Source organism: Episyrphus balteatus, chromosome 2 (assembly GCF_945859705.1).
Source record: "Episyrphus balteatus chromosome 2, idEpiBalt1.1, whole genome shotgun sequence".
Classification (NCBI taxonomy): Eukaryota; Metazoa; Arthropoda; class Insecta; order Diptera; family Syrphidae; genus Episyrphus; species Episyrphus balteatus.
In genome coordinates this window covers 77628088-77655094 of record NC_079135.1, presented here as the reverse complement: position 1 = coordinate 77655094, position 27007 = coordinate 77628088, and the positions used below count along the sequence as shown (strand labels likewise).

Below are 27007 nucleotides of genomic sequence, written 5' to 3'. Positions count from 1 at the left end.
AATGAAATTAAAAATATTTGACATTCACAGAAATAAATAATAAAATAAATAGACTAGAGTGGAAGAGATTTGACCTGTTCCATTAAATTGAGTCAATTCTTGATTGAAACCAATCAAAAACGACATTATTTTAATTTTTAAATGAAGTTACTTCAATCAATAGTTTTTTAAATAATCGATTTCAAAGTCATAATTTGGGAAAACGGTTTAAAAACGCTTTGAATACTGTTTTTGTCGGGATTATGATTACAAAATTTTCTAATAAAATGAACTGCCACAATTGATTACCTATCAAACGCTGAAAACCATACGCTTCTATGCCTTCTAGCTTTTGAGAAAATTGAAAAATAGAAAAACTATGAAATCGATTAATTCAAAAACTATTGATTGTTATTTCCATTTTTATTATAAAAACAAACCCTTAATTTTTTAGACCTTAAAATATCCAACTTTTAGAGAAATGGACTTGGCCCATTATTATTCTGAACACCGCATATATTTGTTAACATTTTTGCGCCGTTGTTATAGCATTTTAACTTTGTTAAATATCTGAAAAAATGTCTGAATATTTTGAATCGTTTTATTACACACATACACATGTACGTTTCAATTCTCGGAGCTAAGCTTTGTTTTTCTCATATTTTATTGTTAAAATGTTTTCGTATGCGATATGACACAATAAAATAAACTTAACAAACAATGCAACAATTTGCTTGTTAGTCTTTACTCTAATAATACAATAATTTAGACAAATAGAGATGTTCAAGACTAAAAGTTATAAACCATCCAAGACACTTAGTTGATATCGTATCTATATTAATCATTGTAAATCTTTATTCGACTATCTAATTCGTTTATCTAAATTCTTTGAAAGAATAAAATAAATTGTTTGAACTTATGTTTAATGAATGGGTTATTTTTAAAATGATAAGCTGATATTTTTTTCCTAAATGAAATAAATACACTGGTCTGCAATAAAATTTTCCATTAAACCAAAATAATTCCAAAATGATTTTGGTAATCTGAATTCTAGACTCAAGACATGCTCGGGACATGTTCCGGACATGCTCGGGAATATGAAAGTGAATTTATTGCAGGCAGAATATCGAAGTCTGTATTGTGGAGGAAAGTTCTAAAGCAGATAATATGTGTGGCTCCAGGTTTTAATTACAACAAAGAGTTTTTATTAGTATCACGTCCATCATCAAGCAAAAATTGTTTTTAAACGTAAACTTTTGTCAATCAGCATCGCATCGTAATCAGCTGAGTAACGATCAGCATCGCAAAAAAGCAGTGATGGCTAATCACTACCAACAAATTTGACGTTTGCGAATTTACCCATTTAGGTATGTAGTTGCTTGTGGAATTGGAAAAATACTACGTGGATATTATTTTTACCAAATTATCGAAGAAAAAAAATGTTCTTTAGGGTGATTCGAATTTCTTTTAAATTAGGGTAGAGTTTCATATTTTCGGCCGTCTCCAGTTTCCGGCCACCTTTCGGAAGATCGTTATAACTAGGGATTTCATAGATTTATTCCAAAATTTTGCTCTTATGCTGTTTTCTTGTTTGTTAGAAAAGCATACGAGCGAAAATTTGGAATGAACCCCTTCGAAATCACTAGTTATAACGATTTTTCGAAAGGTGGCCGGAAACTGGACCCGGCCGAAAATAGGCAACTCATTTTTTTCAAACGCAACAAAAAAAACTTTTGAACACTCTAATTAGAAATTGTTTTTTTTTCATCGATAATTTGTTTTAAATGTAAATTACTTCTTTTTTTTTTTAATTCCGCTATTAAAAGAAGAAGAAAATATTTTGTTGTGTTTTTTTGGCCACCCTAATGTAACGCGTTTTACAAAAATTTTCCGTGCTATTAAAAACAATATTTTCGGGAACTGAAAAAGGAAATACGTTTTTGCCTATTTAACAAAACTCATTCTGTGGATTTTTTATATTTTTTGTTAACGTTTATGAACACTTTGGCTGCTGAAAATTATTACTTACGCAAGCCTGCAAACATTCTGCAGAATTTGTGTGTTCATTAATGCAACAAAGCAATAAGACGATTGTTCGGGACACGCTCGGCATATATTCGGGACATGCTCGGGACAAGATTTTAATGCCAAGTCACCACTTAAGTAGAGGAACGGTAGGGACGTCAGCGTTTACATTTTGGATATCAGATACTGCCATTTTAAACACCTCTAACTTGGCTCTGAAACTGGGCCAATTTAATATACATACATACTTACTAAAACAAATCTTTTTCTGAAACAACCCTGTTTGAAACAAATATATCAAATAATAACAAAATTGAATTTTTCTTTACATAATTTATTTAATGATAAAGTTATAATTATTATTGTAATTTTTTTTTAAGCCATTCATGTGCTGATATTTTGGTTTATAAGAATGATGATTTTTACTAGCAAGCTTCTAGCGTCCGATTATATGTCTAGTACCTAGAGTGTCCTCTTTGTCGTTCTACGTTGTATGTTAAATCATTGCAGCGAAGCAAATGGTGTTTTTTATAATGCACTGCCAGAAGCGCGATCCGTATCCGCAACAACGCCTATTAAAACGTGATAACTTTCTTAAATCTTTTAATCTTTCATTTTTGTTTGTTTAATTTTATTTTTTTATAACTCTAATCATTAATATTAATTTAGTAAAATATTTTTATATATTTTTTTTTTTTTTTTTTTTTTTTTTTTTTTTTATTTTAATAATTTCAACTATTTCTATATCAAAAGCAAATAATATAACTAAACGAAAAAAAAATAAAAATAATAATATGTATATTTAAAGATCAAATTGAGTAGTTTTTGTTTGTTGTAGGTCTGTCGTGTTCCATTTTGTAATAAATAGTGTAGAGTCAAAATTGTCATACACAAACAAAAAGAAGGCGTGAAATAAAGAAAAAAAAAACTAAAAAAAGAAACTGTACGTTAAATTATGTGAGTGACATCGTAACAAAATAAGTAGAATAAATTGACTTACAAAAAAAAAACAAAGAAAAGGCATTTTGATGTTTGATCTTAAAATATCCTATGAATTCGATAGTTACAAAATAATTAAGAAAATTTGATGATGATCATATCAACTTTAACATTAATGAGGCAAAACGAACAACCAAATAAGTCTAAACTACGAATAACTTAGTAGCTAATTTTTAACATTTGAGTTTAATGAAACAAAAGAAATAGAAAAAAAAAACAAAAATAAAACGTAGCATCTCAGTGTTTGCATATGTTTTACCAATTTTTATATTTTTTTTTTATTTTCATAGTCTCCATGATGAAATTTTATTCAAACTCCAATTATGTTGTTGCTGTTATTTCATGTTTGTGCATACATTTTTCGCAGAATATTTTTTTTTTTTAATTTTTATTTTGTATCAGGCCAACACTTTGATTGATGATAATTGTAAAATTATATATAATAATTATTATTTTGTTCAATAAAATATTCTTAGATTATTCTGTTTACAAATTAGAAAGGCAACATCATTGCTTTTTGTCGGTTGTCGTATTTAAACATATTTGAACTCGTAATTTATTAATGAAGTATGTAAACTTACTAAACTAATTCTATTTGTTTCAGTTCAGCATGTAAAATATCAAAATGCCTTTTTAGTAGTAATATAATAATTTATATATATTTTTTTTTATTTTTATTTTTTTTTATATTTTTTATATTTATTTAAAATAATACGTAACTAAATCGCGCAGTGAAATTTCTTCCTTTTTCTTTATTGTAATTTTATGTACATTTTTAATTTTAATAAATTCTCCTTTTCAATTATAATTCTCGTCTTCATTTCATACTCATTTACTGGTTGTTTTTTTTTTTTTTTGTTTTTTTTTTTCAAGCATTAAACGATCTCAACTATATACAAAATGCTTAAAATTTGCTTGGAAGAAGCAATACATTGCTGCCTCAAAATTAAATCATGAACCGAGCATGAGTACATTATCTTATTGGTAAAACTTTAAGAATACATAAATATTGTAATTTTTTTTTGTTTTTCTTCTAAATTTATGGCTTCAACAATGTAATCGTGCATTAGGTTTTTTTTTTTTTATGGTGATAATAGTAGGTTTTAATCAAATCAGTCGTGTATTTCCACCCACTTTGCAAGATTTCTAGCCACTAATTCCTTATTGATAAATATAACGTTCTGCAAATAGAAATAAAATTTATTTTGTTAGAAACTTAAATTAAGAAAGTTTGTATTTAAATGAACAGAAAATATATTTATGAAGTCCCAAGAAATGGGTGATACAAATTGATTGTTAACTTAAGTTTTTCGTGCTTTCTTTACTTATTTTTGAAAAATGTTTCTTTCTTGTATCTTTATAAATGTATTCACGTTTGATAAAAAAAATATGAATTATGGAGCCTATTGACATTATCGGTATCGGTATCAGCGTTGCCGTTGAAAATTTTTGAAAAGTCGCTAAAAAATTCGCTTTGAGAAAAAAAAGGTCGCTAATCTGAAAAATTGAAAAAAATTCGCTTTTTTGTCGAAAAAGTCGCTATTTGAAATAAAAAAGTCGCTAAACTGTTTTCATATGTTTTAACATAGAAAAATAAACGCAAGTTGTCTTAAAACAAAGTTTTAATTAATACGAAAAAAAATAACAAAATTATAAACTAAAAAAAAAAACAGTCTTCATGTTAGGAACCTAAATTTAGTTGGAGGCTACGCTTGGGCCTTTAACATTTGAAGTATGAAACATTTAATTTGAACAAGAATAAAATATTAAATGAAAAAAGGCTTTCAAGCTTGCCAATATATTTTTTGCCAATTCCATTTTTTGGTTGGCTATTTTTTCATTGTATGTGTCTATGTATTCTTGTTTGATTTGACATCTGAATATGAATATGGAAGCAGTGCAAAAGAACACACCTACCTACTGACATGCAATGTAATGGACTTTGAGTTTGAATTGAAGATGTGGGTATGGAAATGGATGAGGTTATGGGCAGGCGTTTTTCTCTTTTAACTCAGAAAAAGGCTTTGAACAGAGCCAGAAATTCTGAGCACACTCTGAATAGCCTCTGAGCGCTCAAAATTATTTTTAAAACAAATCTGAACATTTTTCTATGGCTAATGTAAGTCGTCGTAATTTTTTTTTACAGAAACAAGAAATAAAATTTAAAACTTGACTACTGCACTCTTGCGCCATTATTTTATTTGTTTGATTTTTTTTCAATTTCACTTGCTAAATGCTTGTGTTCAGCATTCAACTCAATCTGCTCAGTTATTTTATTATGAGTCCATCGATCGCGCTCTGAACAAGCTGAGCTTGTTCACGTTCAGATCGAAAAAATAAACACAAAGCTCTAAATGTTCAGATAAAAAAGAAATAAAATTTTTAGAAAAAAAGTCCCTATTATGAAATTAGTGAAAAAGTCGCTTTGAATAAAAAGTCGTCTCTTGGTCGCTAAAGCTTCAAAAAAGTCGCTAATAGCGACTAAAGTCGCTTAGCGGTAACGCTGATCGGTATAACTGATATTGGGATCATTTATGTGTCATGAGTAGATAAATTAAGATTAAAAATAAGATTATAAGATGAAAATGGAAATGGAAAAGGATGAACAATGCAATAATGAATTTTATTGAAGAACTAAATGTAGCGGACAAGGTAGTCACCTAGGTCCGCTTCTTTTTAATATATATGTAAATGAAATTCCATTTTTACTTAAAAATGCATCCTGCTTAATCTATGCAGATGATAATCAAGCTATATATGTGTATTAAAAATGCAGCTGATTCCTATAATCTTCAAAGTGATTTAAATACACTTGCTATTTGGTGCAAGCAAAATTTACTACCGCTCAATATAAAAAAATGTAATGTTTTCACAGCTCATCGTATTTTGGCCCCAATGTTGCACAACTACCATATTTTCAATGAGATTCTTGATCGCATGTCTGAGATTCGTGATATTGGAGTCATTTTTGATTCAAAGTTGACATTTTCATTACACTATGATTTTATTATTGCAAAGGCCAACTCTATGCTTGGTTTCGTAAAGCGAAACTGCAATGAGTTTACAAACCCTTATGCTTTAAAATCAGTTTATATGTCTTTAGTTCGTCCAATTCTAGAGTACTGTTCAATTGTTTGGTGTCCTTGATTGGTATCAATCGGATCGAAAAAGTTCAAAAAGCATTCACTAGATTTGTAGTTAAGCAATTAAAATGGAGAATTGATACTCCTTCTTACAATTCAAGATGTTCCTTAATTGGCTTGGATTCTCTAGAAAAAAGACGTTCTGTTCAATGCTTGTTGTTTGTTCATGATGTTTTTTCTTATCGAATTAAAAGTTTGAATATTTTGCAAATTTTTGAAATATATATTCCAGAAAGAAGAATGCGTCAACGTGATTTTCTTAATATCCCTAGACATAGATTTAACTATGGTTGTAATGAATCTTTCACTAGATGTATTAAACTTTATACAGTAGTCCCTCGATAATGTGAACTAATTAAAACAAGGCGTTTTCGGATTTTAGAGGGATTCACATTACTGGAACTTTTTCCAATTGTCATTTAACTGATTAAAACGTTCTTAAAACCAATGAATATCACAGTTATTTTTAGCTCAGTTTAAGCATTTATTGAATTCAGAAAAAAATCAATAAAATACAAGTAATAAGGAGTACACTCCATTTCAAAAACTGAAAAAAAAAAATCATAAGAATCTTTAAAACAAATTCTTCATAAAAAAAACGTAATAAAAGACTTCATATAAAAAGATAAAAAATGTTAGCACAAAAATCTCCAGCCTGCAGCTTTCAATATCTTAAGAAATGTCTAGACAAATAACAGTTACCCACTTTTCAGAACTATACAAAGATTGCGTGCACGAACGAGAAAAACATGCAAGCTTTTGCAAAGGAAATTCACATTATAGAGTCTAAAAATTTTCGAAGTTCACATTACAGAGATGACAATAAAAATTTTTGGCGATTCACATTTTAGAGAAATTCGCATTATCGGTAATTCACATTATCGAGGGACTACTGTAATAACTACTGTAATGAAATAGACTTGGCAATGAATAGAAATGATTATAAAGCAAAAATATTGTATTTATTGAATTAATTAAGCTTTTAATGAAATTTGTAAGTAGTCTGTAATAGTCTAAGATCCGGCCATAGGACGACCTACCCTCATCGTTATACCAGTTGAGAGTTATATTTTCTGAAAGCTAGTGTCTTAGGAAATAAATCGCACATGGGTTGCCAAGCGATATCCTGTCAAGGCATAGGGTTGCCAGGCCTTAAAGTTCATTTTTGCAAATTTTTGAAAATGCGACCCTGCTTATATGGCAAGCCTAAGAGTTATATAAAAAATATAATGTCATAGGAAATTTAATTTAAAAATTTTAATTTTCAGGATTTTTTAAAATTTGAAGTTTGAGTAGGGTAAACAAAGGCGAATTTAGAAAAAGGGCAAAAATCTATTATCTAAACAAAACGTGATAGAAATAAAATTGAAATTGGAATCGATAGATATTATAAATATATGAAAGCCACACATACAAATAAAAAATGTAAAAAATCTACAACTCGAGATATAGTCTTTTTAAAGTCATGATACTCCAATTCGATATTTGAGAAATAATTCACCCAAAATCAGAATGAAAGATTTTTTAAATAATTTTTATGTGATAAGTTAGGAAAAATAAAATAACTTGACACGTGTCTGTCAAATTTTTAATTTAACTTACCGTTTTTGCGAGGGGATTTTTTGAAAAAGTGCTTATTTTCATATTTCAACATATTAAAGGGAAAAATCCCGTCATGGGACGACCTATCCACCTCATTATACCAGTTGAAAGCTATATTTTCCGAAGGGTAGTGTCTAAAGAAACAATTTGCACATGGGTTGCCTAGCGATATCCTGTCAAGGCATAGGGTTGCCAGGCCTTAAAGTTTATTTTTGCAAATTTTTCAAAATGCGACCCTGCTTATATGGCAAGCCTAAGAGTTATAAAAAAAATATAATGTCATAGGAAATTTATTTTAAAAATTTTAATTTTCAGGATTTTTAGAAATTTGACATTTTAGAAGGGGAAACTGAGGTAAATTTAAAAAAAGGTCAAAAAGCTATATCCTTAACAAAGAGTGGTAGGAAAAAGATTGATACTGGAATCGATAGATATTGTTAAATTATATAAGTCACACATACAAACCAAAAATGTAAAAAATCTGCTACTCGAGATATGGACGTTTAAAAGTCAAAACCGTGAAATTCGATGTTTGAGAAATAATTCACCAAAAATCAGCACGAAAGGTATTTGAAATAATGTTTATGTTCTTAGAGAGCATAAATAAAATAACTTGGCACGTATCTGCCAAATTTTCGATTTGACTTAGTTTTTGGTTCCTGTGTATTTTTGAAGAATTACAGATTTTTACAATTCAATTCACTGTTTCAGTGTTATTCTTCAAAAATACACAGGAACCAAAAACTAAGTCAAATCAAAAATTTGGCAGATACGTGTCAAGTTATTTTATTTATGCTCTCTAAGAACATAAACATTATTTCAAATACCTTTCGTGCTGATTTTTGGTGAATTATTTCTCAAACATCGAATTTCACGGTTTTGACTTTTAAACGTCCATATCTCGAGTAGCAGATTTTTTACATTTTTGGTTTGTATGTGTGACTTATATAATTTAACAATGTCTATCGATTCCAGTATCAATCTTTTTCCTACCACTCTTTGTTAAGGATATAGCTTTTTGACCTTTTTTTAAATTTACCTCAGTTTCCCCTTCTAAAATGTCAAATTTCTAAAAATCCTGAAAATTAAAATTTTTAAAATAAATTTCCTATGACATTATATTTTTTTTATAACTCTTAGGCTTGCCATATAAGCAGGGTCGCATTTTGAAAAATTTGCAAAAATAAACTTTAAGGCCTGGCAACCCTATGCCTTGACAGGATATCGCTAGGCAACCCATGTGCAAATTGTTTCTTTAGACACTACCCTTCGGAAAATATAGCTTTCAACTGGTATAATGAGGTGGACAGGTCGTCCCATGACGGGATTTTTCCCTTTAATATGTTGAAATATGAAAATAAGCACCTTTTCAAAAAATCCCCTCGCAAAAACGGTAAGTTAAATTAAAAATTTGACAGACACGTGTCAAGTTATTTTATTTTTCCTAACTTATCACATAAAAATTATTTAAAAAATCTTTCATTCTGATTTTTGGTGAATTATTTCTCAAATATCGAATTGGAGTATCATGACTTTAAAAAGACTATATCTCGAGTTGTAGATTTTTTACATTTTTTTGTTCTATGTGTGGCTTTTATATTTTTATAATATCTATCGAATCCAATTTCAATTTTATTTCTATCACGTTTTGTTTAGAAAATAGATTTTTGCCCTTTTTCTAAATTCGCCTTTGTTTACCCTACTCAAACTTCAAATTTTAAAAAATCCTGAAAATTAAAATTTTCAAATTAAATTTCCTGCGACATAATATTTTTTTTACAACTCTTTGGCTTTGGGTATAAGAAGGGTGGCGTATTCAAAAATAATGAAAAATAAACTTTAAGGCCTGGCAACCCTATGCCTTGACAGGATATCGCTAGGCAACCCATGTGCAAACTGTTTCTTTAGACACTAGCCTTCGGAAAATATAGCTTTCAACTGGTATAATGAGGTGGACAGGTCGTCCCATGACGGGATTTTTTCCTTTAATATGTTGAAATACGAAAATAAGCACCTTTTCAAAAAATCCCCTCGCAAAAACGGTAAGTTAAATTAAAAATTTGACAGACACGTGTCAAGTTATTTTATTTTTCCTAACTTATCACATAAAAATTATTTAAAAAATCTTTCATTCTGATTTTTGGTGAATTATTTCTCAAATATCGAATTGGAGTATCATGACTCTAAAAAGACTATATCTCGAGTTGTAGATTTTTTACATTTTTTATTTGTATGTGTGGCTTTCATATATTTATAATATCTATCGATTCCAATTTCAATTTTATTTCTATCACGTTTTGTTTAGATAATAGATTTTTGCCCTTTTTCTAAATTCGCCTTTGTTTACCCTACTCAAACTTCAAATTTTAAAAAATCCTGAAAATTAAAATTTTTAAATTAAATTTCCTATGACATTATATTTTTTATATAACTCTTAGGCTTGCCATATAAGCAGGGTCGCATTTTCAAAAATTTGCAAAAATGAACTTTAAGGCCTGGCAACCCTATGCCTTGACAGGATATCGCTAGGCAACCCATGTGCAATTTATTTCCTTAGACACTAGCTTTCAGAAAATATAACTCTCAACTGGTATAACGATGAGGGTAGGTCGTCCTATGGCCGGATCTCCTACTATAAGATTTATAAATCCGTAGATAAATAAAGAATAAATAAATAAATAAATGAAATAGCAAAAACTCTTGTATGTTACCACAAAGTTTGTTAGTTTTTCACAGGGACTAACCCAATCTCGATGGAACTTCTTTTAGTGGTCACATAAATAGATGAATCAGATCAGCCTAACGACGAGTATGGGAACATCACACAAGACGCATTGAAGGGGATAGTGTCGATTGTGTAAGAATCTTCATATCATTGGTGATCACATATCGATCAACAAATCAGCTGCTTTTGAAAAGGCATCTTCCAATATTATTTGGCTTACCTTGCAGAGCTGAATTCTATTAAACTAACTGCTTTTATCAAATTCTTTTCATTGAAGGATAACTCTTTGAATTTGCTCTATTCTGCCAAGTTAAATGCAGACCCCTCCGTACCATCGTCAATATTTATTTATTATTTCAATCACTACGGGCTTCAAAGTGAAGCTCTCAGATTGATTTGCAAAATATGGGGAAAATGATCAATGGATTAAGCTCGAGTATTCTATATTTCTAGAATTTTTACATCATAATAACTTCGAAAATTGTAATGCATTAGAAGCACAATCAAGTAGAGCAGTGGGTCGACTGATATAGACAAGCAACAAAAGCTTTACTTCTTATTTTCTCTTTAAATTGTGTCCAATTATATTGGCCACATCAAATATGCTCCTATGCAACTATGTATCTGTCAGTTTCAAGAGATCAAGCTACAAATAGCAATCAAATTTGATGCTACGAATTCAGAATTTTTCCCATATAGTATTGCCTGGAACATTTAATTTAACTTAGTTAGGTAGAAGGACCACTTAAAATTTGATTAATTTGGAACAAATTCTTTTCTGCGTAAGGCTGTTTTTTTATTAACTTTTGATTGAGATATACTCTTTTCACACATATTTCCGAATCATAGAGCTCGTTTCTGAAGTATTCGGTTCCGAATATTTGTAAGTTCAATAAAAAAAAATTATTCCTCTATTACGGCTTTCACAATTTTAATCTTGAAAAATTCAAGCAATACTTTCTCCGCACTGTCATTACTCGCCTCATGCTTTGATTTAATTATATTTATAACAAAACATAAAAATATAAAATTGGTACTTACATTAGGTCCTAAGCAAGCGAATAAATATATTTCCGGTATATTGTGACTATTATAGCCAGCGACTTGTGCTTGTAAGACTATACCTTTAGTAAGTTTACATAAGATATCTGCTGCTTCTGGCGACCAGCACGTATCTGTTAATTAAAAAATAATAACATATCATAAGTTATGATTCAAAAAAATATTAAATAAACAAAAATTATTACCAATTGGTTGAATATTGGACAGTATGCATTCTGTTGCTTGGAATGGTGTTCCCATAAAATCTGCCCGGATTTGTCTAAGATCATTTAAATGAACATTCATATAGCCTCCAAAGTCCAAAAACTTAACTATACAACGCTGTTCATCTTCAACGTCAACTTCAACGATTTGTACTCGATACCATACGCTGTTGACGCAAATCACACAAACTGCGTTCAGTTCAATTCCAGGAAGCATTGGTGCTTCACATGCATTATAGCTGTCATATAGGCACCTTTGTAAAACGGCCAAGGATGGATGTGAGGGATGTAGTGGTTGTTGTACGAAGAAATGGGCTCCCGAAATAACAACACTCACAACAACATCATTATTAATGCCTTCAATAAGATTCAACTGAAAGTATACAACAACAAAACACATCAATTTAATTCAATCGAAAAAAAAAAAACAAAATAAATTCTCACCTGTAAGTTTAACCTAGTTTCTGTAGCCAGAGGAACAATAGTTTGTGGTAGAGCAAAATGTATTCTTTGCATTGTAAAATTGGGATAATGCTTCAATGGCAAACGATTACGAATGAGTACCAAAGCAGCATTGATTTCCTTCTCTGTGCCTTCGATGACACAAATTTTAACCTTTGATGTAAACGGATGTTTTTGCAAGACAATATCTGCTGAAGTTTTAGCCTTTATTTGGTTGATAAACATACGCTTGCGTCCGATTAATTGGCCAACCAGGGCACATGGGAAGATGAATTCATATGTGGTTTTTTTGCGATTCGCCTCAGAGCGTGGCAGACTGGAACCTTTTCCCGAATCACCAGATTGAAGACTGCTTAAGCTCAAAGATGGACTAGAAGCATCTGCGTTACGTTTCTTATCACTCTGTAAATCGGTCTTGTCCTCATCTTCGAACTTTGTCTCTTCCACTGATGGTTCATTTATTCCTGAATCTGTCTTATTTTCACTTTGGCAGCTATGATTACTCTTTACACTCTTAGGCGATTGGTTGTTGTTATTATTCTCCTCACAACCCGATGTGACAGTGTATTTGCTTTCAAGGAATGAGTTTTCTGGTGAAATTTTTGGACTTGCCGAAGCTTTTATTACAACTGGTTCCTCTTTAGTTCGAGAATTACCTCTCACATAGAATGGTACGCGTCTGTGAACTGAATCGGGTAGGTCTACTGGCGACGATAGGTTCTCGTAGTCTTCGTCAATGGAACGTAAAGTTTTGTTTTCAGCAACTTGTATCTTTGTGCTCAATACTTCGGAATCTATTGGCATTTGTTTGCTAGGAGAAGATCTATTGTTGTTTTGTATTATTTTGATGGGGGCCGATTTTCCAAACATTTTGGTAGCTGGATTGTCATCATCATTTTCGGAAGTATTAATTGTACCGTTTATATTCATGGATGCAGATTTTTTTGGTGCAGCATTTTTCGCAATGCATTGGGGTTCTTCTATTTTGGACTCGATTTTCTTCTCATCCTTGCCAATGTCCCCACAACGATTTTTATTTCGACGTCGTAACCAAAAGAGGCCAGTGATGAGTATTGCAATGGGTGACAAGTATAATAATGGGCGATTGGATACCATTTTGTAAGAATTTTGAATAGATACAGCTTAAATAAAAATTTAAAGAAAAAATATATATAAATTAATCAACCAATATTTATTGAACAAAAAGAGGTACCTTAGGAATAAAGTTCAAATAACTGCGTCCTTTAGGTAAAGTTTTTCTTATCCAAAAACTAAATAAGATATTTCGTTTCGTTTGTTTAAATATTATTTTTATAAAAGCTTTGGGTATTGTAGTTTAGATTGTGTTTAATTGAATTAACAAAATGCTTTGTAATTTGTTTACTGCAGTTACATTTAAAAATTAGAAAATAAAATAATTTATTAAATAATTTAGGAACAAAACAAAACTAGTAAAATGGAAAATTTTGAAAATTGAAGACAAATGTAATTTGTGTACGCGATGGAAAAATTAGAAAATAAAATAATTTATTAAATAATTTAGGAACAAAACAGAACTAGTAAAATGGAAAATTTTGAAGATTGAAGACAAATGTAATTTGTGTACGCGATGGAAAAATTATATTAATTACTCAACAGACAGAACTTTATTGAAATGAACAGAAGGGACACACTCAACAAACTGTTTTGCAACTTTGAAACATACAACAAAACCAAACAGCCTTCTCTATGGATCTGCAAGTGGTACATTGCACTGGAATCGATAAGAAATTGCTCAGGTTATCTTTTTGTTTGTTTACCGAGAATCATTTTTCAGACAACATTGTTACTAAGTTGAATACAAAATTATAATCACCAAAGGTGATATTTTTTTAAATTCCCGATTATATGCAACCATGAATCGGTCCAGACACAGTAAGTGAAGCGAAGTTACTCCTGAAAATTTCAAGACTAAAATCAGGCGTTAGCACCATTGAAAACTAGGTCAACAAGTTTGAGTTGGAAAACACAAAATACACCAAGGATCCACAGCAATTCACTAATGACCGAAAAATGAAAAGAAAGCTATGCCTTAAAATTCTTGTTAGAAGCAAATGCAAAATCACCAGAATGCAGTTGGCCTCAGAAATCCCCGGGGGTTTTCTGCGTTCAACGCAGATGGCTTATTACAAATTGCCAACGATATCGGTGCAAGGGGACATGAATTATCAATAATAATTCAATGAATACTGCTTCATGTAAATGCTTCCATTAAAGTGTTTTCTAACTCAAAACTTTTCAATCGGGGGGGGGGGGGGGGGGGGGGGGGGGGACACACTCTATGGTTAAACGAAGGCTGTAGCGGGCGAACTCAATAAACAAAATAAGCATTCTCCTCTTAGCATTAAAAAAGTTTTGGATAAGTGGAGCGCATGAACCAACCCTATTTTCAAAAAAAAAAAAAATAATAAATAAATTAACAGTCAGATGTTAAAAAATCAAAATTGTTTTTTTTTTTTTAATGTCGTTTTCGATTGGTTTCACTCAAGGATTCACTCATTCTGAAATCCAATAAAACATTTTGAATCGCTTTCACTCAATTCTGTAGTTTTACATTTGCATTGTAGAATAATCAAATACATTTTTTTTAATTTCCTACTAGAAAATTTCGTTTGACATTTAAGTATTTAAATATTAGTGATTTTGAGTGAATTCTGATTTGAAATCATGAACAGAATTTCTCTTCTAAGAAGCGTTCTATCTTCTATCTGTCAATTTCGTGCGAATTAAACTTTTTAAAAAGACTTCTGAATGTTTCCGGACGCTTCTGGATGGCTAATCGAAAAGGACATAAGTTTAAAAAATCTTAGCATATAAAAGACTCTTTAATATGCATGAAGTATGTATAATACTTTTTATAACGAGGCAATCGTGATGCTAGAATTTGATTTATTATTAAGTTTAGAAAACACTTTTTTGACTATCAATTTAAATAAAAAAAAAAAAAACTAAAATTAAAAGGATTTCTGAAAAATTCTCCCAGTAGTGGAAGTAGGAAGGATAGAAAAACAGCAAGCTATTTTTTAATAATCAAAGTCAAACCGTTTAAGTGAACACCCGATCCTCCTTAACTTGGCCTAACATCAGAATAGTTTAAAGCTAGCTATCTGGTAATTTTAGTGATCAGCAGCTTAAAACACAACCAGCCGAGTCATCGCATATTAAAAGAAAATCAATTATTTTTACAAAGATTCTCAACAGTCCGAATTTAATATTAGTATCACAATTCAATTGAAAACCTCATGAAAATGAGTAAAAGCAGTTCAACTATCCTTAGTTAGATTATTAGTATAAATGGAAAATAACCAATGCCTTTCTGTCTCTTCATTGACTCTATTTTTCACCTTCACAGAAAATAAAAAAAACAAAAACAAAAAGAGGTGCAATCACGTGTTTACAAACATTTTTTGGCAGAGCTACACCAAATACGCATCGCATATTCTCTTCGATAATTTTTTTTTTCTTATTTTTGTTCTTATTTTTGATCTCGTAATTATTCTATTTCGTGTACAGTAAAATATTTTTAGAACAGCGGCGTTGAATTCGATTATGAAATCCGTTTTTCTTCTTATTTAATAAAGAGTTTTCTTTGACAAATATGTTGCGATATTATTTTTGAGGTAAACCGACAGTTGAATTCGATAACATTTATAGTTTGATGAAGAAGGGATATTCGTTATCAGCGTTCGTATGTTTTTTTTTTATGTTAGGTTTTTTTCGAAAAAGAAAACGATAACACTTTGGCATTCACAATGCTCACGGCTATGAGATTGCTTATCTACTAAAGTGTTCAATTGTAGAAAAACATTTTGGGGGTTGGTGTCCACCGCTCTCAGCTGGTGTTGTTGCCACAAAATATTTTTATTGCTCAGCTGAGCGATCAGTTATTCTCTTTCTTTTATCGATAAAAATACACACTATTTTTGGTGTATACAATAAAACTAATTCAGCGAAGAAATGTATAAGATTTAAGTTTTGATTTGATGTTTTTTTTGCGAAAGCAAAATAGTTTAATTATTTTCGATTATTGCACTTGATACTATATAAATGATACATATTTGGAAGTCTAGACAAGACTGTTTTAACCTAAATTACTGCTGATAGTTTATATATAAAGGGATTCAAGCAATATTTAAACCAAAATATCTCGAAGTTTTATTTTTGGTTTTAGCTTTAAAATACATTTTTAACACATTTTTTTACAAAAAATTCAGAATGTGTGTTTTGTCAGTTGCTTACAAAAGTAATGTTTTGTTCCCTAATTAATTATTTTTTATTAAGACAAAAATTAGAGCTTTTATTAATATTGTTAAAAAATAGTATTGATTTATAGATAAAAAATAAAATCAATGTGCACAAATTTTGATATTATACTTCTTAATTTTTGAAGGACCTTAACGATCGTTAACGGTAGCAAATATTTAATTTAACATTTTATTTTTAGCAATTCGATTTAGTAAGGTTTTTGTTCAAAGTAATTTTTTGTTGTTTCTAGCCGATGCTATTGTGCTGCACTCTACAGAATTTTAGCACGTGACATAAAGAAATAAAACAGTCTTGGTAGTTGTGCATTTATTTTAATTTTATAAAATGTTTTTATTGAAAGAGATTGAAAATAAAATGAAAACTTTTTCTAATGTTTTTTTTTCTTTCAGTTGTCAAGCATCAATATTCACATTTATTTGTAGTAACTTGGATGTGTATTTTTAAGCACAGTTATGTATTCGCTAAGAGCTTGTTGTTGTTGTTTATTTTTGAAAGTTTTGTTTATAAACAAAAGTTACAAGCATTTGCAAATAAATACTTAAAGTGTGCACAAAGTAGTATTCTGAAAGGGAACCAATTCTCTAGTTGGACAAGAGACTTTTTTAGGGGAATATCCAGGAGACAAAAATTATTCTTTCAGAAAAAAATAACTTAAAAAACAGCTTTTTGAACTTCATTCGCTTTTATTAGTGTTTATTTAATTACAAAAAGAGTATGAGGTCACGCATGTTAGTTCAAGGTTTAGTTGCAGTGTCAAGCTAGAAAGTGAAATGAAACCGTAAGTTTCCATTGATTTTAAAAACCATACAAGTTGTTGTTTTTTTTCACAAAATAAGTTATAACAATAACCGTTATTTTGTTTTTTGACGTTTAAAAAAAAAAAAAAACATATTCTATTCTCAAATCCATTTCCTTTGGACTCTAGTGGGTTTTAGTGCTGCGTGATGTAAGACTATCAAATAACGAAGTTGTGTTTTTGATAACTCTATTCAAGGTCAGTTTTTTCACAGTGGGTTAAATCTGATTAGCGAGTTCTCTTATCATACTCTCATATTATTACTTAACTGATTAAACATTTATTCAACACATTTGATGGTTTATATGCAATTGAAAACATCAACACGGTTTTGATTTTTTAGAAACGTATCGTATGTAATTAAAAATTCCATACACCAATAATACTATTAAATTAAAGCAAAAAATATGCCGTATGTCGATTTTTAAAAAACATTTATGTATTTCTCTTCCTCAATAAAAACAAAAAAGTAAGTAAGCCTTCACGTACAATACAGGCTGTGCTTTTGTGCCAACTTACTTAGCTAAGTAAAATTTTGCACGACAAAGAACAATAAGACCCGTTTGCTGAATAGAAACTTAAGCATTTAAGTTCTACATAAATCCTTATGTGATAGTTTACGCAGAGGAAAAAGTAGGGAATACGAGCTTATGTTCACCATAAATTATTTAAGTTTCGATTCAGCAAATGACCCTAAATAATTGATAAGGATAAACATAAGTATGCGATTGCTGTGGTTTACTGAGACCGAAATACCACTAAAACACGGCTATATGAAATAACAATTCTGCCACTTTTTATTAAAATATGATCAACAATATTACCGTCCGCAGCAATCTTTTCATAACTCAAGTTATATTCAGAAAAGTTACCAACTCATAAATAAATCATTTTTTTTTTTTTTTTTCAATTTTAAAAATATAAATTGACTTAAAACATTTAGGCCCATTTGCTCATACGGATCATAAATTTGATTCATAGCTAGGTCGAACATAGTCCTTGTGTTTTACTTAGTTTATTCTTAGTTGTTAAAAAAAATTTATGTTTAACCTAGCAATGTTTTAATTTCATGCGAGAAATCGCTGAGAACTTCAAATTCGAATGTCAAATCGATACAAACGTCAGTTAATTTTTTTTTTTTTGAGCAATTAAGCTGAAATTTTTTAATAATTTTGTTATTTTGTGGTTTTTTATTGCAAAAATTAATTAAATATAGTGAAACTGATAAAAAATGTGTGTTTGATTTGATAAATTAATTATTCATGTGATGGAAATTTTTTACAAATGTGTTTGTGTGTCACAATTAAGTGACAGAAAATTGACAAATATATACAAAAAAAAATGACAAATACTTCTGTAAACATTAATGCGACCATGGTTAACGTATAAAAGTGAGTTGACCATTCTTTAATTAATTACTGATGTAAATTTTATAGACAACATCATTTTTGAGGGATGTTATGGCTTTTTGCTCAATAAAAATTTCTTATGTAGATCATAAAACCCTTATGTTCTACTATTTCTTGCCCCTAAGTTATGTTATACTTAGAAGAATTTATGACACGAGTTAAAGTTCGTGCAAACGATTATGTAGAACTTTAGGGTTTATGTTTCACATAAAGATTTAAGTTCCGTTTCAGCAAATGGGCCTTATACATTAAGGCCCATTTGCTCATACTAGTCATAAATTCTAATCTTAGCTAGGTCGAACATAGTTCTTTAGTTCTACTTAGTTTATTCTACGTTTCTAAAAAATATTTAGGTTGATCCTAGCAATGATATACTTTCATGATATAAATAGCTGAGAACTTCAAATTTAATTGTCACATCGAAATAAATGCCAATTAATTAAATCAGTTTTTGAGCAATTTAGCAGTTAGAATACATTTTTTTTTTATATTTTAACATTTGTGGAATTGTATTGCAAGAAAAAAGCCTAAAATAGAGAAAGTGACCAAAAATATGTGATAAATCTGATTCTAAAAAATGTGTTCATGTGAATGTGTTTGATCTGTAAATGTGTTTGTGTGTCAAAATATGTTTTGAAAATATGAAAAAAAATGATGAACAGTGGTTAAAAATTTTGTGCGGGAAATTAAACCATTTTCTGATGATAAGGGGGTATGAAAATAAGTTAATTATTATTAGACTAATAAATTGCTCTTTATTTTGCAACCAAGATCATTTTTTAAGGAATATTACTTCTTTTTTTCTTAATTAATAATGCTTAAAAGTAACATAAAATCCTTAAGTTCTACTATTTCTTCCCCCTAAGTTATGTTAAACTTAGAGGAATTTATGACACAATTTGAAGTTCTTGCAAACCGCTATGAAGAACTTAAGGGTTTATGTTTCACATAAATATTTAAGACTCGTTTCAGCAAATGGGCCTAAAAGTATAAGAGTTTATGTTCAACATAAATTATTTAAGTTTCGATTCAGCAAATGCTTCAAAATTTTTATAATGAAGATTCCATACATAAAAAAGTACAAATTTTTAAAATTAGCAAGAAAACCAACAACCGTATTTCGAGGGGATATGCGAAAATATTCAGATAACTCATGTTACATAAATTTAGTAACTCATATTACTTACGATTTGTTGTTACAAAAATCATATATATTATTACGGTTGTCGAACACCCTTTACCGGGACTTACACCGAACAGATTTTAATAAATTATATCTTAAAAAAAGGCGAATTTCTGCCGCCAGAATCTGGCAAAATATAAATATTTAAATGTTTATAATTTTTAAGAAATCTTAATTTGTTTAAAAAATAATATTCCAGCCAAAATGAATTTTAAAATGACTTTTTACCACTTTCCAATGAATTTGGAAATGTTTGACATGGCGTGTTCCTGTTCACATTAGGGGTGTTCGTATATCATTAGTTCGTATCATCAGGGGCGTTCATTAGGCGAGTAAATTCTCCGATTTGCTTAAAAATTCTGATGGTTAACATTTTAAGCATTATTATACAAACAAATTGCAGATAAGTTTGGACAAAAATATGAAACCTGTCAAATTTTAGAAGTGGGGATGAAATCCTCTCAGAGAAAGAAAAAATTGTGCAAAAGTACGCAAACTCTTTTAGGACAAAATTATCATTTATTAAAAGAAAAAAAGAAGGCACTAGCTTTTGAAAGATTTCAGACTTTTGTCCGAAGAAATTTTTGGGCAGAAATTTGCAAGAGGGGCTCTCTTTTTTGTAAAAAAAAAAACTACACAGTTTCAGTCTAATCAAACAGGAATTGGGTTAAAAAAGTTGAAAAAAGGAGAATTATTTCTGTTTTAGGCAGTACCTAAACAGCCCTGTTACATGTAACATTAGTTATACATTTTTCTTTCATTTTTGGCACACAAATTGAAAATGCCAACTTTTGAGGTTCTGGGTAGTCAAATCCGTAAAAAAAATATCACTCAAAAGTTTTATTTTGTATTTAAGTGCCTTATATCATGTTTTCACTAAAATCCAAATAAGATATTTTCGTAAACTATTTCATTTTGAATGTCAAATGGTTAATGGTAAATTGCTAATCCTCATCGAGGTAAAATGGATCGAAAGATTAATTTGAAATTAAAGGCCCCAACCCATAGAATCCGTTCCACCCGTTGTGTCAATTAATCCGTTGAAATTGAAGGATGGGACAGAAAGGGGTGACCCAAAGAAAACGTTGCATGACGGATTGCTTTTTGACAGCTCACTTTAAATTCCAAGGTGTGTTCGATATTTTCTCGATGAATGTGCACTAAGGAAGTTCTGATGCAAGAAATTGTTAACTATTATCGTTGTTCTTTTTTTTTAATAAAATACGCTACTAGACTTTATGTATGTACTTGCTCTTCAGTTAAAAACAATTTTTAATAACAGATTATCATTTGTAGATATGACTTTGGCATAGTAAAATTGAACTCTACAACAGAATTTTAGTATTTAATTGATATAATTTATTAGATATATCATTAAATGTTACTTTTATTACATTTTCTTCACAAATAAACAACTAAAGTTCACAATTCATAAAATCAGAAAAGAAAAGAACACAGTTCTTAGTTCTGAAATTCCCCGGTGTGCACTCCGAAACAGAAAATCGAACTGATCTATTGTTGACAACCAATGTCAAAGGATACGACAGATGAAAAAGTAGAAAGTTGGGCTATTTCTTCCGTCGAATTCGTCAAATACAAATAATTGATTTATTTTATTCATTTATCACATAATACGATATTTTGATAGGAATAATTATATTCCACATAGTGTAGTTCCGATAACCAATGAAAGATACAAAATATTTTGCTTATTTTTTACTTTGGTGTACTTAGCGTAGTTCCTTCAACATCAAGTGCGGTCCTACCTTTATTTTAATTATTCTTTCAGATCATTGAACACTTCTACATAAGATGTTTCCAAAATGATTGGAAAGTGGAAGTGTTCATCGCTTTTGACAGGATCTTTGGAATAAGTTCAGTGGGGAACTTCCAACGATTGTCAGTATAAGAAAATAGTCAAAAGAAAACAGAAAAAAAAGAAAAAAAAAATGTACAGCTATAGCTGGGATGGTGAAGACATAAACAAACAAAAGGAGGCGCGAATTGTGATAGAGTTTTGTGAATTTAGTTCGTGTTTTCCAAAATAAATATGTAAAATTAATTAATTTTTTTTAATTAATCGGAAATAAAAACTTTAAATTTGAAAACAATCGCGAAATATAAAAGTTTTTGTGGTTAAATGATTTCGAACACACAGTGTTTGTTGTAAGTGTGTGTGACAATATGTTTTTTGTTTACATTTTCCCTGCCGAGATATGTCAAATTAGAAAAGGAAAAGACAAAGATAGTTTTTGGAATTTCCCTTTATGAAAAAAAACACCGCCAGAAACAAAACAATAACAAACGTTTAATGGCGTTTTTAATTGGCAATCCGGAATTGTTCTTCGATTCAGAATCCCAATTGAACAGTTTTTTTTTATTCCGAAGAATCTGAAGTTTAACATGTGCCACATATATGTGTAATCGCACCAAACTTCATTTGTTTTTGTGCTGCAAACATTTTGTACTGCTAACATTTAAATCTATGAATGTGTGAGTGATTCTGCTTCTGATTCTGTTTTTAAAACCAGAAGAGAAATTCTGTTTTTTTCAGAATCAGAACTGTCAGTTTTGATTTTTGGTTTTTTGTGAAATTTTTTGAATCCAAAATGGATTCCATGCTATGGTTTTTGTTTTTTTTTTTGTGAAAAAATTTGTTTGCATCCATCATGGATGTAATGGCCTTCCACTGCGGAGTTAATATTAAAAAAACAAAAGCAACTTTTCTGACAGACAGCTGCCAAAGTTTATGTACAGTCGTGCCAAATATTTGCATGGATTTCAAAAATCAACATAGATAAACAAAAAAACACACCTATGGTTTTTTTTCAAGATTTTTTGTAAGTAGGTACATATATGTATGAACATATTCCGTAGGAACATTTCATCTTCCATTTGCCAGGAAAAGTCTGGGAAGTGTACCTTTGTATGTACATATATAGTATATACATAATGTACATAAGAAAAAGGCCGTAATATTTGAAGGCTCCAGGGGAAAAACAGCACAAGTCCGTTCCAACTCATTTCGAGAAAAATGCATTTTTAAATTTTGTTCTCCATACAACTTAGTACTTAAAGCACACAATTTATTTATTTTTTCAGCAAGGCTTAAATTTGTTTTATAAAAGTAAGGATGCCATCAGATAGTGGTCAGTAAATACTACAAAGACCTCATCATTCGTTTATTTTTGACAAAAAGTGGACATGTGCCGTTTTTCCCCTGGACCCTTCATTTGCTCTTTGCGTGCTATAGGGGCGTAAGTGTTGCACCCCTATTACGATTGTCAACTATCAATTCTTTGCCCCTGGGTAAAAAGGACTTACATAAATGATAGTTTACCAGAAAATCCGATTGAAGTTGAAAATCGATGAATTTTTGAGCATTGATCCTCTTATTTTTATAAGAAAGAGTTACTCTAAATTTATGTTTTTGATTCTCTTTTCATCAAAACCCGAAAGTGCAATTTTGTGACTTAACCTCTTTGTAGCCGGAAGCAAAGAATTTATAGTTGTTAAAAAAAAATTCGATCTCTTATTTGCTTTGAAAAAAATTTGAAAACGAAGAATGATGCTAACCGTGAAATGTAACTGAAAAGATCCATTAAAAAAATGACCAGTTTTCCCCCATTTCGATTTTAAAACATCAAATTTCAGTATTTATCAACTATCAATTGATAGTTGACAATCGTAATAGGGGTGTTAGGTCCGTTAAGGTACTTCCTAGGCTAAAATATGATAAGTGGCTATTAAAAATGAAAAACAATTAAATCACGTAGGTAGATACGAATTTTAAAATTTCCACTTTTGAATAGCGATATAAAATTTAATGGAGTGTGAATTAAATGGGTCTAAGATAATTTTTGGAAAAGCCCAATACAACAGCAAAGAAAAATCGTCAAAGGAAAAATTGTCGGATGTAAGAATCAGACAGAAACCTTACGTTCAACAATTTTTTTATTGACGATTTAAGGTGGTGAATGCATGATTCAACATCGGTTCAAGTTCTTCAAATTGACCAAGTTTGAGATATTAGTTGCGGCAACCTGTTTGAAATAGAGTTAATTATAAAATGTATGTACAACTTAGGGAACCTAGAAGCCGTGTTTTATTGGTAACTCAGTACTTAGCTCAGTAAAATTTAAGACGGTAAACAACAACAAATGATTGCTAAGGATAAAAAAAAGTTTTTTATTTGTTGGTTTACAGAGAATATTTTTTTCTTAACATATACATTTTTTACCCTTCAACAATAAAGGATTATAAAAAATAACTAAAAGTAATCGTTTTTTGTTATTTAGAGCATAAAATGTTTACTCAGTAAAATACTGAGTACCAATAAAACACGGCTAGAATTGCTAAATTTAATGTGCCATATTCATAGCTGTTTAACTTAAACTGGGGCTAATCCAATGTATTTTAAATGGGATAAACACGAGTTTTTTAGTAATTCTCGACTTTTTAAAAAACACACTCTGCATTTACATTTGTACCTACCTACCTATACTTTCTTTTTATTTAAGCATGCGAGAAGTCTCGCACGGGTAAGCTAGTAAAGAATATAAATGCATTTTCATTTAGGTTATTTTATAATAGAAGATTGTCTAGTGAAATCAGCTTTAAAGTTAATCTATTTAAGCAATCATAAGGGGATATTGTCATCGCCACTCTTAGACCAATCTTGTTTGTTGTGAATTTGTTTCTCCTTCACGTTCACATGGAATTCTTCTGTGGTTAGAAAACTTATACCATATAAATGCTTGTAAACCACTTACTCACAAATTAAATGGTGGTTTATAATCTTTTCTTGCGATTCACATAAATAGTTACCATTCAAGTTCTACCGGTAAGGGTGAATGATTACCGTGATGTTTTTCGGTGCCAAGGACCAGCTCGATGTGGTGTTTTATGAGCTGTTTATAATGAAGAAAGCATTAAATTGGATCGGTATCCAAAGAAATTGAACCCAGTAATGAAAGAAAAACGACAACACCACAGAGATAGCAGCACATGCTTGGCCAAATGTCGCAACACCCGTCAAGACATACTTGGAAATCTTGAAATGGGGAGTCTTACCCCACCCACCGTACTGTCCACACTCCTTTTTATACTTTATTTTTTTTTTACAGCAAAAATGCCACATAAATCTATTTATTCAAACTATTTGCTAAAAACGGTTTGCGCAAAAAAAATTCTTAAAATGCAGCAGCAGCAGCCTTAATGTAGAACTATAATTGACAAAAGCGTCTGACGAAACGGAGGGGAACGATGCTCGAAACCGCACTCGACGTATGGAAACTTATCAAACAAGTCAAAGAAAACAACAACAAAAACGTAGGATTTGACAATAGCGCCTCCAATTATAGTTCTGGCTCTGCCAAAATCTTACGCAATTAGATTACAGAAAATGAAGTAGACCCCTGAGACGGACACAAATACAAAATTGAACTTTCCGATAAGTCGTGATTTTACGAAAGGAAATTTTTTGGAATAAAATGTAAGAGTAAAGACAGATATAGGTAAGACAAAATTCATGTGTTTATATGCAGGTAGATACCTATTTATATTATAATTTAGTATTGACCATCAAAATGTTATAATACTAAACGAAAAGTATAGCCTCGTGTATAAATATGCATACATAAATATTACCTGTACTATTAGGTAGGTAGGTTTACCTCCAGTGAAAATTCAACAATGTGTTTAGTCAGAAAATGCTCTAAGTCTTCTATTTAAATTTAGTCCCATCATTGATAAAATTGAAATTATCTTTAAAATATCCAAAAGAACTTTACATACAATATTTATTGCACAGCTTATGCGTCCAGGTAGACAGATAAGCTATTGTACCGAAAGAGCACATGTTTGTTTCTTTTGTTCTGCAAATAAAAACAAACGAAAAAGACTAGTCGTAGGCTTTGTGGATTAGACAGAATTTTTGTGTTTCAAAAATTAATCCAATTCTAAACCAACAGCTGATGCAAGTCTTTTTGTTTTCTGCATAATATTATTTAGGACACATTTTCATCAAATAATGAAATCATATTTAAGCACAAATATGTATACGTTTTGAGTGATTATACAGTTGGCACACAAATCTTTGACAACAAAACAATATGAAATAGGTACATACATTTTCTTCAGTCTTTAATTATTTATACATTTTTTGTATAATCAAAAAAACTGGATTGTTTTTTATTGTATATTCAATAAAACAATTAAAAGCCGCTTTCACGGTGCTATTGAATTAACCAGGGTTACTACTTTCATTCATAAACCACTGCGAGTACAAATTTTCTTGCAAAGTCGATTATCTCATTTAGCAAGACGTAATAGGTGTTATAACAATTATTCTTTTTTTTTGATATGTACAAATACAAATCCACGCCCGATAGCTGCTGTGCGACTTTTCAATCACATTTTTTGGATAAAATATTCAGGGAAACACTTTGTGGTTGAAAATCGACATTGAACAATTCAGAAACTAGATTAACGAATTTGCTTTTTGCCACGAGAATTTTTTAGGAATTTTATCGTTTTCTACGCAATGCGGTCATATGTTGGCAATTTCACTGGGCGGTGGGTGGCAGTCGTTGTCGTCGTCGAGTTGGTTGGTAGTACAAAGATGAGTTGTCTTGTCTAATAACTTTGCACCTTTAAAAAAATGCTTCCGCATTTTATAAAAATTCATTTCATATGCCGTCAGTTTTATAAAACACATTCAATTAAACAGTTTTCTTTTTTTAATAAAAATTCAAACAAATTTTTTTTGTTTTATATGCATGAAGAAAAAAATCAAACACCAATGGAGTAGAGGTTATGTTGTGTTAAGTGATCAAAATAAAAAACTTACCTGTACAAATAAATCAATTAAGATCGCAAGCAATTATCCAACTGCTTATATTTTGAATATTTGTTTATTTTAAATTTGTTTTTGGGTATTTTTTGTTGGGTTTTTAATGATTTTTATTTAGTTTTTCACAAAAGAATTACTGTGTTAAACACGTGTCTATAAATTTGCTGCTTTATGATTTCTTCACATTAGGCAACACAATAACAACATGGCCGGCGAAGGCGAGCGACGAGGTATGCGCTGTGTTGTCCGAAACGAAAATAT

At 30.2% G+C, this 27007-nt stretch overlaps 1 protein-coding gene across 2 annotated transcripts; it reads right to left on the bottom strand.

The window, feature by feature from the left end:
• Positions 1-3842: 3842 nt before the first annotated feature.
• LOC129908578 (A-kinase anchor protein 1, mitochondrial) lies at positions 3843-27007 on the bottom strand. Of its 2 annotated transcripts, XM_055985179.1 has the most exons (6): positions 15642-16005; positions 13414-13583; positions 12183-13342; positions 11721-12111; positions 11515-11648; positions 3843-4184 (listed from the first exon to the last, which is right to left on the bottom strand). In XM_055985179.1, the coding sequence occupies exons 3-6, from the start codon at positions 13314-13316 to the stop codon at positions 4116-4118; spliced, it is 1728 nt and encodes a 575-aa protein (XP_055841154.1). In that variant the 5' UTR covers positions 13317-13342; positions 13414-13583; positions 15642-16005; the 3' UTR covers positions 3843-4115. The 2 variants fall into 2 exon arrangements, with proteins under 2 accessions (XP_055841154.1, XP_055841153.1); XM_055985178.1 differs by lacking the exons at positions 13414-13583; positions 15642-16005 and adding an exon at positions 26744-27007.

Bases quoted from the DNA above. Each gene is read 5' to 3' on its own strand.
- LOC129908578 (XM_055985178.1), bottom strand. From the start codon at position 13,316: ATGGTATCCAATCGCCCATTATTATACTTGTCACCCATTGCAATACTC. The intron at 12,112-12,182 runs GTGAGAATTTAT...GTATACTTTCAG, and splicing joins AAACTAGGTTAAACTTACAG to TTGAATCTTATTGAAGGCAT. The intron at 11,649-11,720 runs GTAATAATTTTT...TTTAATTAACAG, and splicing joins GTCCAATATTCAACCAATTG to ATACGTGCTGGTCGCCAGAA.